Here is a 13,420-nt window from a genome sequence, read left to right as displayed (position 1 = left end):
TGAACCTCTGCAGGGGGTTTGTGTGGGCGCTTTTAACCCGTATGCCACCTCTGCACCGGCAAAATTGTTATATTGACATACTACTATCTATTTTATGAAATGCCATTACCTTTGGTTAATAACACATCTTTTTCATGAGTTGAAGAAACCTTTAGGGGCTTTGGACTTGACTGACAAGACATGACTCTTAGTTGTGTAAAAACAAACACTTGGCTCCACCTCTGTCATATGATAACCCCGTCGTTCTTATGTTAAATAGAAAACCCTGTTGAACCTGTCGTATCAAAGTGTGTTGACTTATTTGAACCAATGGACAACATCAGGGTTTCATGGGTACGTTCCTTTTCAGAAAGGACTGTGACATTAACCATGTTGGATCATCTTTCTTGTGTTCTAGACATTCAAATGATGTCAAAAGGTGCAATAAGACATGTGATTCTTTGTCTAAAGGGTTGACGTCAACGGACAGATTGAGCAAATTATAATTACAGCACTGTATGTTAAAACCTGTATTGCAGAATGTGTGATGTGTGCAGCCTTCTTGGGGCTTTCCCCTTTGCCTGACTGACTGTGACGTAGACGAGGGTGTGTGTCTTGGTCTGTGGGAGTGTAGTTGCAGGGAGTCGATGGTTGGGAGGCACAGCTGTGCGAGCTCGATATGTAGTTAACAGTAGGAAGCATTCATACTACACATTCTGCTGCAGTGTGTCACCAGACAGTCTCTCTCTCTCTCTTTCTCTCTCTCTCTCTCTCTCTCTCTCTCTCTCTCTCTCTCTCTTCCCCCCCCCCCCTCTGTGTCACTTCCTTCTGCTTCCCACTCTTTTCCCCCTCACTTCTCTCGTCTGTCTGTCTCCTGTTTCTTGGTATCCCCCCCCCCGTACGTGTCTGTGTGCATGTGCAATCATTTACATGCACACACACACTCTTCTCTTTCTCTGTATCCCCTCCCCCAGCGACGGACTTTCCCTCCCTCCACCCCTCTCCCTCCCCAAAGTTTCCCGCTACAGCAAATTAAAATGTATTTCTTTGACTGCTACTACTTTTACCTTTTACCACTATTTCCTCCTTCCTTCTGTGGAACTGTGCTTATTCCTGGATTACACCTCAACCACACATGTACAAACACACACCCTCCTTTCCCCTGAAAGAACAAGAAGACGTTGCTTCAATGACAACGTAAGGCTGATCTCGCCTCTCCCAGACGGGGTGTGTCAAGGCTTTTGTCTGTCTGATGGCATATTGAATATCAGAGTTAAAAAGAGGGGTGGGGGGGGGGGGGGGCTGTTGTGGGTGTGTGCAAAAAGTCTCCACGTTTTTTGTTCTTTCGAGAGCAAGAATGTTGGCACGAAGCTGGCCACCAGGAGAGGAGGAGTAGGTCGGAGTGCTCAAGTGCTGCTCCGGGTTTGTTTCATTTCATTCGCTCTGTAATGAGTCTTGTTACTGCTGTGAGAGGCAGAGAGATCTGACTGGGGAGTTCAAAGTTAAGCCACAGGGAGGGAGGGAGGAAAGGAGGGAGAGGAAAAGAGAAGCAAAGACGAAGAGAAAATCATAGAAGCCAACAAGCCCTCACTTGAACACTTCTGAACATTTTGGAGACCAGAAACTTTATTTTGTTTTTTTTACTCCTTCCTTTATCCTTTCTTCCTCTCCCTGCTCCACCTCCTCCTCACTGCCCCACACCCTTCTCAAATCAACCCTCGCACTTCAAGCTCTGAAAAGAAACTGAAGCAGAGAGCTCGCAAGAGGTCTGAAAAAAGTTGGCGTCGTCTTTGCATGACTGTGCGTCTGTGTTTCTACTGGAGTGTGTATGCCTCACAGAGAGTGAGTGAGTGAGTGTGTGTGTGTGTGTGTGCGTGCGCCTTGGTCTGTGTGGGAATGATTACATCAGCCTGCTGCAGCCTTATGATTGGTCGGTGAGCGTGTGGTTTGATTCAGTGTGCCTAGGAGCCTGTGGCTGAGGCTGTAACCCTTTGTGAGGGGGAGAGAGGGACAGAAAGAGAAAGAAAGATAGTTGTCAGACTCAACTGGCACTGGAAGTACACTACCTGCTGCCATCCTATTACTGACTGTCTCCGTGTCTCTGTACAGACAGCGGCTTTAGGTCATACAGACTATTTTATTTTCTTTTTTTGAAAGACAGTGCCGGCGGCCTAGATAGACTGGAGGACTAGTCTGCAGGCTATGTGACAGGTAGCGCAACTGTCAACTGAGGGCACTCAAATTTTTCTTTTTTCTTTTTTTGGAGGAGGCAGGGCGACATAACAGCAAGGTTTTCTGTCTTAGTGACTGTGTGAGAGTGAGTGTGTGTGTGTGTGTGTGTGTGTGTGGGGGGGGGGGGGGGGGAGCCAGGCTGACACCAAAAATGCCTTCGTGTTCCGCGGACTGCTGCCTACTGCGGGCCGTGGAGGTAAGACCGCTCTCTTTCTGCGTCTCTTATCTCTCCTTGTGTGTGTCTGCCTCTCTTTTTACACGTGAAGACCGTTTCTCTGTGAAGCACTGCTGTGATTAACCAGGGGCGAGACGTGGAATGTGTAAATACCTCAAAGGCTAAAGACAATTTGTCTTTTTCGAGATGTGAGCAGAGCAGTAAAAAAAAAAGAAGAAGAAAAGCGTCAAATACATCAGCAGCTTTGAATGATGGAGGCTCCCTTGCCTTTCGCCTTGAACATTTTGGACGGATAGAGCGCCTCAGGCCTGATTTGTACAAACTGTGACGCTACGAGCTGCGTCTTTCAAGAAGAGAACAGAATTTCTTTGTCATAATACATCATGTGGGAAGTGTGCATGCATGACATGTGTAGGCTTAGTAGGCTGGATTCCTGTGTAGGCTTAACAAGGCTGGATTCTTCTGCAGGTCAGGCTGATCTAGTTTTCTCTGCGGGCCATTAGATGTGTGTCATGTGAACGTGACTGCATGGGTTCCTTTCGGAGAGCCAACCTGTGGACTTAGTGGACACAGATTTAGGACCATTTACCATAATAGCGATGGCAGTTATGTTCCCTGGATTGTTTTGTCGATTTCCAACAAGGGAAAGCTTAACCACAGTATATACACGGATATACAACAATGTGAGTGGAGATTGAGCTACATAGAGGCCGATGCACTGTTGCGATACAGTGGACAGCGAAGTAGTGACTCAACATGTGTGTGAGTACGTGTTTGAGTCAGTATTATTAATAGAGAAAAATTAAATTGGGTGTTATCCACATATTGGATTATTACTGGTCCAATTTCAGCATATTAAGTTGTGAAAAAAATAAATAACTTGTGTCCGTGAAGTTGAGCTTGAAACATATTCAATTGTCGTGTCTTATTTCTGGATACTTGTATACATTTTTGTGATAAGCTATGATTGGAAACACCATGCTTACTTCCTCTTGAGCTACAGTACAGATATACCGTACACTGAAAGCAGATACTTGTTGTACACACACGACGGTATATTTGCTTCTATATTACACCAACAAGTTGCTGGAAGAAATGCTTGTCTGTCATCTCTTACAGCCACAATTGCTACATAGTTTTGAATGTCTGTTCTTTTCTATTGTGTGCTATAATTACAGGCCTGTGTACGTTATAGTGTATGGGGCGCTATATGATAAATACCATGCTAGTCTTTGAAGTAAATTGCTGGCTTCACCCACCTATTTGGCTGAGTTTTCAAAAATGGGTTTGTGTTAAATGACTTTATCACAACTAAGTATTCCCTGAGGGGTTACCGTGAAATTTATATTGAATCTGACATCTTATTCTTAACTTATCCTTTGCCGTTGGTAAGGTCTATCAATCTGTAGTTTGCCAAACTACCTTGAAATGGTCTCTGATCTCGAATACGTTTTTCTTTTCATAGATTGTGAAGATCTTCAGTGAAGACGGCATGGGTAAAGTTGTGGAGATCCCAGCCGACATGACAGCCAGGGACCTGTGCCAGCTCCTGGTTTATAAAAGCCATTGTGTGGACGACAACAGTTGGGCACTTGTTGAGCACCACCCGCTGCTAGGGCTAGGTAAGAGGCAGAGCACGGAAAGGCTCGAAATACTGTACACACACACTCACACACCGACACAAAAACTCTATTTTCTGGTGGGCTGAGACATGCAATACAATCAGTGGCATACACAGGTGCATTGACACATATGTATGCATGCATGCATGCCAGTGCACTCGGGCAGACAGAGAGTTCGGGCGCATATTCTCACGCAGGCATGTATTCAAGGATGAGTTCGTGCACATGCTGCACAGCATATGCACGCACTGAGCAATCATGTACGGTGATCTGACAAAGTACAACACAGTGGCCGTGTGGAAGGTTGCTGTAGCAGAGCAGTGTTCTGCAGACAAGGCAGGGAAACGTTATCTCGTGAAAAACTGAGGAAAGACATTGAGCGCACACTTTTCAGTTGAAAAATATGTCAGTTAAAAAGGTATTGATCCGCTTGTGCGCGAACAGAACGTGATGGACATAGACGAGGCATTGCACATGAAGTCAGAGTTACTTCAGCACTGACGGGCCAAGGATAGTCTCACTTAGTAAGATAAAAGAGATGCACTTACAAGATGCCTGAGTTGTATGTGCATGTGTCTGTGCTGTGGGAAGAGTAAGAGTGTAAACTGATGAATAATCTTGTCAAAATAATATCTGATGCTAATTACAGGTATGTTGAGAATTATTGTCTTGTTTACCAACTTCTCAGTAAAAACAGTCTTATCGGGCTGATAAAAGATTCCAGCTTCAGTACGCTTGAAGCAGAATACAAAATGAGGTATATTTCAGCTCAGGGTTTCCTAAAGTTATTGCATGCAAGTAAACAGCAGAATTACTGTAAGTGGAGACAGTCTTTCCAAGGGGCCCTCATTAAATCGAACCAATACTCCAGGACCTCTCGGGGAACCGGCATAACTCTCTTTGGTACCCGCTCATGAATTAAACAAACACAGTAATTGATAAATGGTACCGCCCTAAAGCCATCATATTGAGACTTGTTTGAGCATTGTATTGAGTTATTTTATTTGGTGATTGCGGTTATGAGAAAGGTTTATGGTTTTTGCAGAGGATAGGGTCGTGAAAGCAAGATGTATTTGACACGCTTCACTGATATTTTTAATCTGGTAGGCTCATTTAAGGTCACGAGGCTGCTCATAATCAGTTATTTTTCAGACTCCAGATGAACAAGATAATTGTCAGAAGATTACATTTTGTTGTTTTCTTTTTCCTTAAATTGGGAATGAAGGGTTCAGAGTGGAAGCCAGCCGATGAGAAGCTTAAGGAAGGTGAAGGTTATGGCTTAGGAGATGTGGAGATGTAACTGATGAACACTGTAATAAAACCTTTGCCGACTTGTGCTGCTGTCAGTGTAAGAAACAGTGTGATGTTATCAATCCAGTGCTATAAATGACACGGCAGAGAGGTGATGAAATGACTGATGAAGAGTTTAAAAGGCTATGTTTCATGTTAAATGTGCTTTATGACTGGAGTGGCGATACCATCGATACCACTCTCTCCCGAATATAGAAACCCTCACTGCATCAGACGGAGACCTCAGGACTAATGCAGTGTTAAAAAGGTCAAAACGATGTCGGCAACCTGCTCAGCAATGAGGACTAGATTTCTATGTAGAAATTTAAGTTGGATATAACAGATTTACATGTTACGTTTTAGTTCTTCCTACATCGTAGATGTTGCATGTCATCCAGTAAATTCTTCATATATTTAGGAGTAAGCATAGCTTGAGGTATTTGAGAAAGTGAAGGGAAGGAATAGTAGTGTAGCTCACTGAGCTCGGCACGTTAGCTCCCATTTGCTAAAAACTACAAGACCAGCACACTCGCTGTTTTGATATTCTTGAACTCCAAATGTGACACTGAAATGACGTAACAGTATTCAAAAGAGATGCTCTATTCCAGGGGTTGATCCAGGATTTTTTTTTTTTTAACTTGTTGCTGCATTAAGAAGGAAGAGAGCTTTGCATTTCTGTCGGGGTGATTTTGTGTTAGACTTGGCATTATAACAGTAAGTTTGGAAAGCTGTGGTCAGCTGAACGTTAGAAAACTCAACCTCCCCCTGAGGAGAGGGCGATTATAGAGCACTTACGGAAGACAAGTTGAGCCTGTGCTCTGTGCTCGTGTCTTTACAGTTTAACAGATGTGGGAGAGGAGGGGGTGTAGTTTTATATCGAGCAGTGTGCCTGGTAGTGAAACATACTGTAGGAAGAGACATGGTGAAAAACAGATGTATAAACACTTCAATTCTGCTGTTTCAACCGACAACTTGTGTCAACGTATTTTTGGCTGTTGTGCTGTCGCGTGAGGGAACTTTTCGAAAATATATGGCATTATTCAAAGTACAGGTCCCAACTCTCTAACTTAATATTTCACCATCCATCATGATCTGATTACATTTCTCATCATGCTGCCAACACAATGCTGCCAAATGCAGTTAGGTTGGCTTGTTGTCAATGACATCATTTTTTGGCTCGGAGGAACTTTATTCTATTACAGCCTTTCTTCTGTTCTGGGGCACCTGTACTGCAACCCGATTCTTTTCAGGTCTGGAATGACTACTTCTCGTATTTTATGTTTGGGAGTTTCAGAAAATGAGACGTGATGAAGCAGCAGCAGCAGCATGCTGAGTCTTCAAATTGAAGCGTTATGCATTTGCCACGACAGAACCAGTAACCGTCCGACTGAATGTGTCGGCGCGTTGGTTTGTCGATGTGTGAACCTGATACAAGAAAATTATATAATATAAATGAATACTTTCCAAAAAAGTATGCTCATCACAATTTGTCACTATTGCTGTTAAAATGGTGGTTTTATGGAAGTCTAAATACATTTTTCGTTAAGTACCAATGTCTTTTCTGGTTGTGTGTATCGTGTATGTTGATGGAGCCACCTGAGAGCCAATGACCTATTACTTAATATAATATTTTAAATAATATTTTAGACATTTCCAAGTATATATGAAGTGCTTGTTGCAGTACGTACGTGTGCCGGCAGACTTCCTGCACGTGCATGTTGCTGGGTGGTAGACGAGAATAGAAGTTTCAGAGAGACCCGAACAATAGTGTGTTTGAATAGAGAAGCCTTTTCCCGGACATCGCTGCCCACTCGCTGGTGCGCTGCTGAATGGGATGAAATGGCCCTTTGAGATTAGTGACGCTGACCTCTGCTTGTCACCCTGAAAAGGTTAACAACTCTGGGACAGTGAGGTAGTGTTGCCAGGGTGAGTCACTGTCACCAACACGAGTGACTCATCAGACGGGCGCGACAAGATGAAACGGAAAGAAGAAGAAAAAAAAGAGCCGTGACTGTGTCAAAGGGATTGTGACAGAGGTGATGAAGAGGTAGACATGCTCATGATGATTATGTGAGAGGAAGTTGTGCGGTCGAGTTTCTCTGAAGTTCTTTATTTCACATGAAAAAACAGATGCAAATACCGCTATTAGTCAATCAAAAGCGTTTTAATTACACACACTGGGGAAAGGAAGGATGTCTTTTTAATAAAGACACGACAGAGAGAACTTGCATGGCTGTTGTAATTGAGAGAGTCATTTCCAATTTTAGCATTGCAGTCGCAGAATATAAATCTCCAGGACCTCTGACCACATCCATAAAAGGACACACTTTTCGTTAAATCACAGCCTATTCTAATCTCATTGAAACACTCTTGGTCTGATCATCAGTCACAGCTTGATGAGCATGAGCCATTGAAACCAGTCTGCATTTCTAAACTATTAGACCACCGACTTGAGGTTCAAAATAAACCAAATTTACTACCATTCACCACTTATTTAAATGTATTGCCCAAACGTATTCATGGTCAAAACTAAGCACGTGGTCACACTGGCCATGCATACATCCTGTGTTGATGTGTAGTTGAAGTCCGCTGTTTCCACGTGCAAATGTGTGCAACTGCGACCGAGATGTTATTAGCAAAAGAAGATTCGTGCTTTAAGCTCAATATAGAAAGGGAGCTTCACGTGGAACAAACATCTGACTTGACATGTAGAGACGGTCCGGCTCTAAACAAGAAAACAATGCACTTGTTTAAGAAAATGCACTTTCAGTTTCATTGGGAGCTGGTGCTATAGTCTCACACCACTGACATGTTTTTGTTGTTTGAGAAAATAAGATTGTTGGTGTTTATTAAAGAAGACCACATTTACCAAAAATACTAACCTCATTCACTGTTGTCGTTGCTCTCTCTGCCTGTCTCACATCAGAGCGCTGTCTAGAAGACCACGAGCTGGTGGTTCAGGTCCAGGCCTCTATGAACAGCGACAGTAGATTCCTCTTCAGGAAGAACTATGCCAAATATGAATTCTTCAGAAACCCCCTGGTAATCCATTTCTTTCTTTTTTTTTTTACACATCTCTAAACGTGCTGCGTCGCTCCTGACGTCCTCTCATTAAAATATATGTTCCCGTACACCTAATAGTCTGTGAAGACAAACACACTTGCAGCAACAGCTCCTTGTGGATTTTGCATTTTTAGATGAGTTGAATCGGTTGAAGATATGGCCACGAAAAGGATAGCAGTATTACAGCACATGGTTTCTAATATTCACAACATTCAGTCAAATGAAAATAGATGTTCAAGTAAAGAATTGACTGGTGTTATTTGCTCTAAAGAGTGGCCACAGAGATGAAATGAAAGACATGTTCTTTTGGCAAAGTGTCTCCACGTTTTGTGTTCTTGTGAAATACTGCCGACTGACTCATGAGATTTGCGTGACGTTCCCTTTTCTGTCACAAATTCCGAGCCTGTAATTATTGTCACAGTGGCTGATGTTCTCTGTCTGTCTGCCGCCGTCTCTCCACCTTCTTATTCTTCCACCAGACATTTTTCCCGGAGCACATGGTTGCATGGTGCCAGGAAACCAATCGTACGATTCCACCATCTCAGCTCCTTCAGGTACATGCAGCGCACACACTCGGAAGGCGTCTCTCTCTCTCCGTCTCTCTCTTTCTCTGTCTGTCTCTCACCCACTACATACTGTACAATGAAGGCGACATACCTCACCTCTGACCCTCAGACAGAGTGTCTCGTCAGAGCCTGCAGTAATAACTATCGTTGATCCCCTGTTGACACACGACTGTCTCGGCATACGCACCACAAGCCCCGCTCTCATGGTGGATGGAATTAAGCAGTCAGAAATAGCAGTCACGTACCTACCGTATGTTTGCACAGCACAAATTCACACACTTGTGTCATGCTACTTATCTGCCTCGCCCGACCACTTCACGGGCCATACGCTGCTTTCACAAAAGATATGAAGCAAAGAAAAAGTCTGTGAGGAGACCAGACAAAACGATTCTTGGGATTTTGCAGAGCTTTGGTCTTAATGGATGGAGGGTTTAAATGCAGTCTGGCTCTCTCCTGTATCAAGTAATGGAGCTGTCAGAGACAGAACCACAAGTGGAATCCATCCCTTCATCCTTGCCACTCACAGAAAGCTTTTAACTCCCCTGCTGATCATGTAGACGTTGTGCTAGAGGAGTCGATAAATGCATGGGTTGTGTCAGGAATCCCCGGCGTTTGACTTATTCTAAACACAAGTTCTTTGCACTCATTAAGAGTTCCGTCCAAACCGAGACGCTTTCCGACCCGAGCTCATCCAGGTGTTTGCAATATTTGCCATTTATGCAAGGAGCACATGTCAGCGCAAAGCCGCAAGGTGTAGTGCCTCCAAAAGAAATGTCGGAAAATGCTCATGCATGAGGCCCATCGTGGAATGTTTCCAAAACACTGGGAAACATGTGCTTTAGATATTGACGAGTCCTCTGGAACAGTTTTCATTCCAGCCGCAAGCCACAGATTCCAGATTGGCTCAAATAACTTAACCTGCCACTTCATGGTGTGATATTTTTGTGAAACATGGAAACCGCAAACTCTTTCAGACACCCGCAAGACATATCAGTCGTTAAGGGTTTCCAAAAGGAATGCACTGGATGCTAATGTATGTACTGTATTTGTCTTAGCAGGTACATTGCACAACACGACACTTTGTGATTCGATATTTTTTATTTTTTCCTCCTGGTATTTGAAATGGAAAATACAAAGTTTTTGAGAAATCCATTACAGGCCCTGCTTTAAACATAGATAACTTATTGTAATATATATTAATATTGTAAATGTTTGTGTATGTATATATACACATGACAATGTCAAGATCCTGTCAGCCTTCGTCGGCCCTCTACAAGGCTCTACAGCTACCGTGGCGTGTAAGGATTCAAGCTGCCGCCCCTCTCAACCATCAGCTGTCGGCCTTGCACCGGTGCAAGAAGCCCAGATGACATTGTGTTCTTTGCCTCTGTAGATGTCCACGTTTTGTGTGCTGATCCCCTGCTCAATGTCTTTCCCTCAGAACTTCCTAGCAACCAGTAGCTGTCCAGAGATCCAGGGGCACCTGTATGTGAAGGAGGTGGGTAGAAAGTCATGGAAGAAAGTTTACATGTTCCTGCGGCGCTCAGGACTCTACTGCTCTACAAAAGGAACCTCAAAGGTAACCGCAACTTCATCTGTTCATCTTCAAGGGACTGAATATATTTCAGTCATTTACAGTCATTATTTATCAACAAATCATTCAAATGCATATTTTATTGAAAACGTTGTCGTAATAAGATAAGTTAATATTCCAAATGAAACATATTATCCTTTAAAGAATCTGACTTTTATTGATGATGGTCTCTCTGCATATGCCTGCGAGTATACCTCCAGGCTGTATCCCTCTGGGATGTTCTGACTTATTAATTATTTCTGTGTCTAGGAGCCCAGACATCTACAGTTTCTAGCAGACCTTGACGACAGCAACATCTTCACTGTCATCACAGGCAAAAAGCAGCACGGTGCACCGACAGACTACGAGTTCTGCATCAAGGTGAGTCTCAGATGACAGGAGTGAGATGAAGCTGATTTCTGATTAAATATTATGAGGTGAGGAATGATTGACAGCAGCCATGCCGCTCCCTGTCTCACGACAAGCAGGTTGGCTTGCATATATGTGGGCTGATGTTCTGGTTTACTGCTGTATTTACCTGATATGTTCTTATTTTTCGAAGTTTTATATGTTGTAGATAAGCAAACAGTAAAAAAAAAAGTCCTTGTCAACTCAGTTAGTTCCATTAGTGATGATGGCGATAATGTTGGTGCTGGTAGTGATGATGATTATTATTTTCTGTTGTAATTCGCAGCCCAATAAATGTCGGGGGGAGTTGAAGGAGTTGAGGATGCTGTGTGCGGAGGACGAACAGGGCAGGACCTGTTGGATGACCGCCTTCCGGCTCTTCAAGGTAACAGCATTACAACAAATATGTGACGTATTTGTTTGATGTATGTGTGCAACATGCTCACTAAACATCTTGATAGTGTTGCTTTATGAGTGTGTTCCTATTCCTTTACAGTATGGGATTGTATTGTACCAGAATTATAAGATTCCCCTACAAAGAAAAACCTTACTTTCACACTTCTCAGGACCTGTGGTAAGTGTAATGCTTTGTTTTAAATTCAGTTAAAGCACCTTAAAACCTACACCACTAAATCAACTTTTTTTAGCGTGACAACATTGCTTTGAATAAATCCTCGGTCTTTGACATGAGCAAAACATTGATTTTGCTGGAATACCAGTGTGATGTATGCACCACGAAAAGCTGACTAACTAATCTAACAAGCAGGAGATGGAGGATTAAAAAAAAAAACTGCATGTTTACATTTGTGCATAGCTGCATCCTGGCACTTCTGTTGCTGTCCACATTTAGAATGTCGTGTATCTCCGTCTCCCCCTAGCGGAGTGTATCAGAGAACTCCCTTGTGGCGATGGATTTCTCAGGGAGGATAGGCAGGGTGATTGACAACCCTGTAGAAGCTCAGAGCGCTGCCATGGAGGAGGGACATGCGTGGAGGGTGAGACACAACCTCAGTGTTTTTATGTTATCTCTGTCAACAATGCTTGGAGTGAACCTCAAAAGATCTCTGCAGATGTCACTATTTGTTTTTGCTCAAACATTCACACAGAGCTGATTTTCCTCTGGTTGTGAGTGTTGATTTTTCAGTTGTTTGTGTGTTCATGAAGCTGATATTGCTGTGGGGCAGCAGGCAAAATGGGAAAAGTTTGAATTCATTCAATTAGATTTAACAGAATGGATTGGGACTGTTTTAAATTCTGGCCACATTAATTCAATAATTGTCATACAGTGTTGATTTTGCTCTTATTTAAGGTTTAGAAATAATTTTACAATACAGTAATAACTGTAAATACGGAGAATATACCACCAGATCATGAACTAATCGCTGTTGTTTTGTCTGTTTGCGGCGTCTCTCTCAGAAGAGGAGTCAACGAATGAACGTATTAGGCTCCCACAGTCCACTACACCACTCTTCACTCAGCTCAGGTAAACTTAAAAAAGAATTCACTAAATTCTTGATTGTCAAAATTCTTTTGACATTTTTTTTCCTTCAATTTAGATATTTTGAAACAATTTGACAGTGTGCTAAAAAGTTTATTTTTTTAATTGTCTCTGCAGTCATCCACATAGCTCAGTTGTGGTTCCACGGCAGGATAACCAGAGAAGAATCCCATCGCATTATCCACCAGCAGGGACAAGTCGATGGGTAAGGGAGCTGCAGCTACAACTTAATTTGACTATTTACTAAATATGAATAAAGCACAAACGAATAAATGAAATTATAATATTTGTTTTAATATCCTTTCTAAATTCAACCATAAAAACAAATCAACTGGATATTTTTCTCACAGCGTCTTCCTTTCTCTCGTGACACAGGTTGTTTCTGCTGAGAGTCAGTCAGAGTAACCCCAAGGCCTTTGTGCTCACATTGTGCCATCACCAGAAAATCAAACATTTCCAGATACTACCGGTATGCATGTCTTGATGTTTCATTTGTTAGTTTTTTTTTACATACTTTGTGTTGAAAGAAGTTAATACAGTAGTAGTAGTTTGTATGTCTTGGGTCTATGTCTTGACAACTAACAAAACAGGAATTCAAACTTTTTACAAAGCGGCATCATTGCGTAGTTATTTCAGCATCCCCCCCCTTTGGTCCGTGTTTATTGCAGTTAAATCACAGCAAAATCGGTTTAATGTGTGTTCATACAGCTGGAGCAAACAGCCGACGTGTGGCTTGCTAGACACAGTGAATACAGCTCGATAGAATCCACCGAGCTCCTCCGGACTAGGACACAGAAAATAATTGTTTTTGTGAGCTATGTCATTCCCAGAAGACAAAACTTTAACCATTAAATGGATAATATGAACTTGGTCTCAAATCCAGGAAATCAATCGAAGGAAATAATGTTTTTTTAAAAAAAATGGTGAGTAGTAATGGGTTATGCGATCTGTTGTTAACAAGCCCAAACATGTAAAACCATTGTTATGGACCTTAAATAAATAGTCTGATGTTCT

General features: G+C 42.6%; 1 protein-coding gene across 2 annotated transcripts in view; it reads left to right on the top strand.

Moving 5' to 3' along the window:
• The window catches only part of grb10b (growth factor receptor-bound protein 10b), a 58,493-nt gene that overhangs the window by 40,883 nt on the left and 4,190 nt on the right, over positions 1-13,420 (top strand). Inside the window, exons 6-16 of one of the 2 annotated variants that reach the window (XM_079275276.1) lie at positions 3,852-4,008; positions 8,225-8,340; positions 8,841-8,915; positions 10,369-10,506; positions 10,771-10,881; positions 11,195-11,293; positions 11,405-11,482; positions 11,787-11,903; positions 12,328-12,391; positions 12,524-12,611; positions 12,782-12,875. In XM_079275276.1, coding sequence (XP_079131402.1) covers positions 3,852-4,008; positions 8,225-8,340; positions 8,841-8,915; positions 10,369-10,506; positions 10,771-10,881; positions 11,195-11,293; positions 11,405-11,482; positions 11,787-11,903; positions 12,328-12,391; positions 12,524-12,611; positions 12,782-12,875 — 1,137 coding nt within the window. Of the gene's footprint in view, positions 1-3,851; positions 4,009-8,224; positions 8,341-8,840; positions 8,916-10,368; positions 10,507-10,770; positions 10,882-11,194; positions 11,294-11,404; positions 11,483-11,786; positions 11,904-12,324; positions 12,392-12,523; positions 12,612-12,781; positions 12,876-13,420 lie in introns of both variants that reach the window. The other variant, XM_079275275.1, reaches the window with a different exon arrangement.

Source organism: Melanostigma gelatinosum (assembly GCF_949748355.1).
Source record: "Melanostigma gelatinosum genome assembly, chromosome: 9".
NCBI classification, from domain to species: domain Eukaryota; kingdom Metazoa; phylum Chordata; class Actinopteri; order Perciformes; family Zoarcidae; genus Melanostigma; species Melanostigma gelatinosum.
This window is presented reverse-complemented; position numbering and strand designations above follow the sequence as displayed.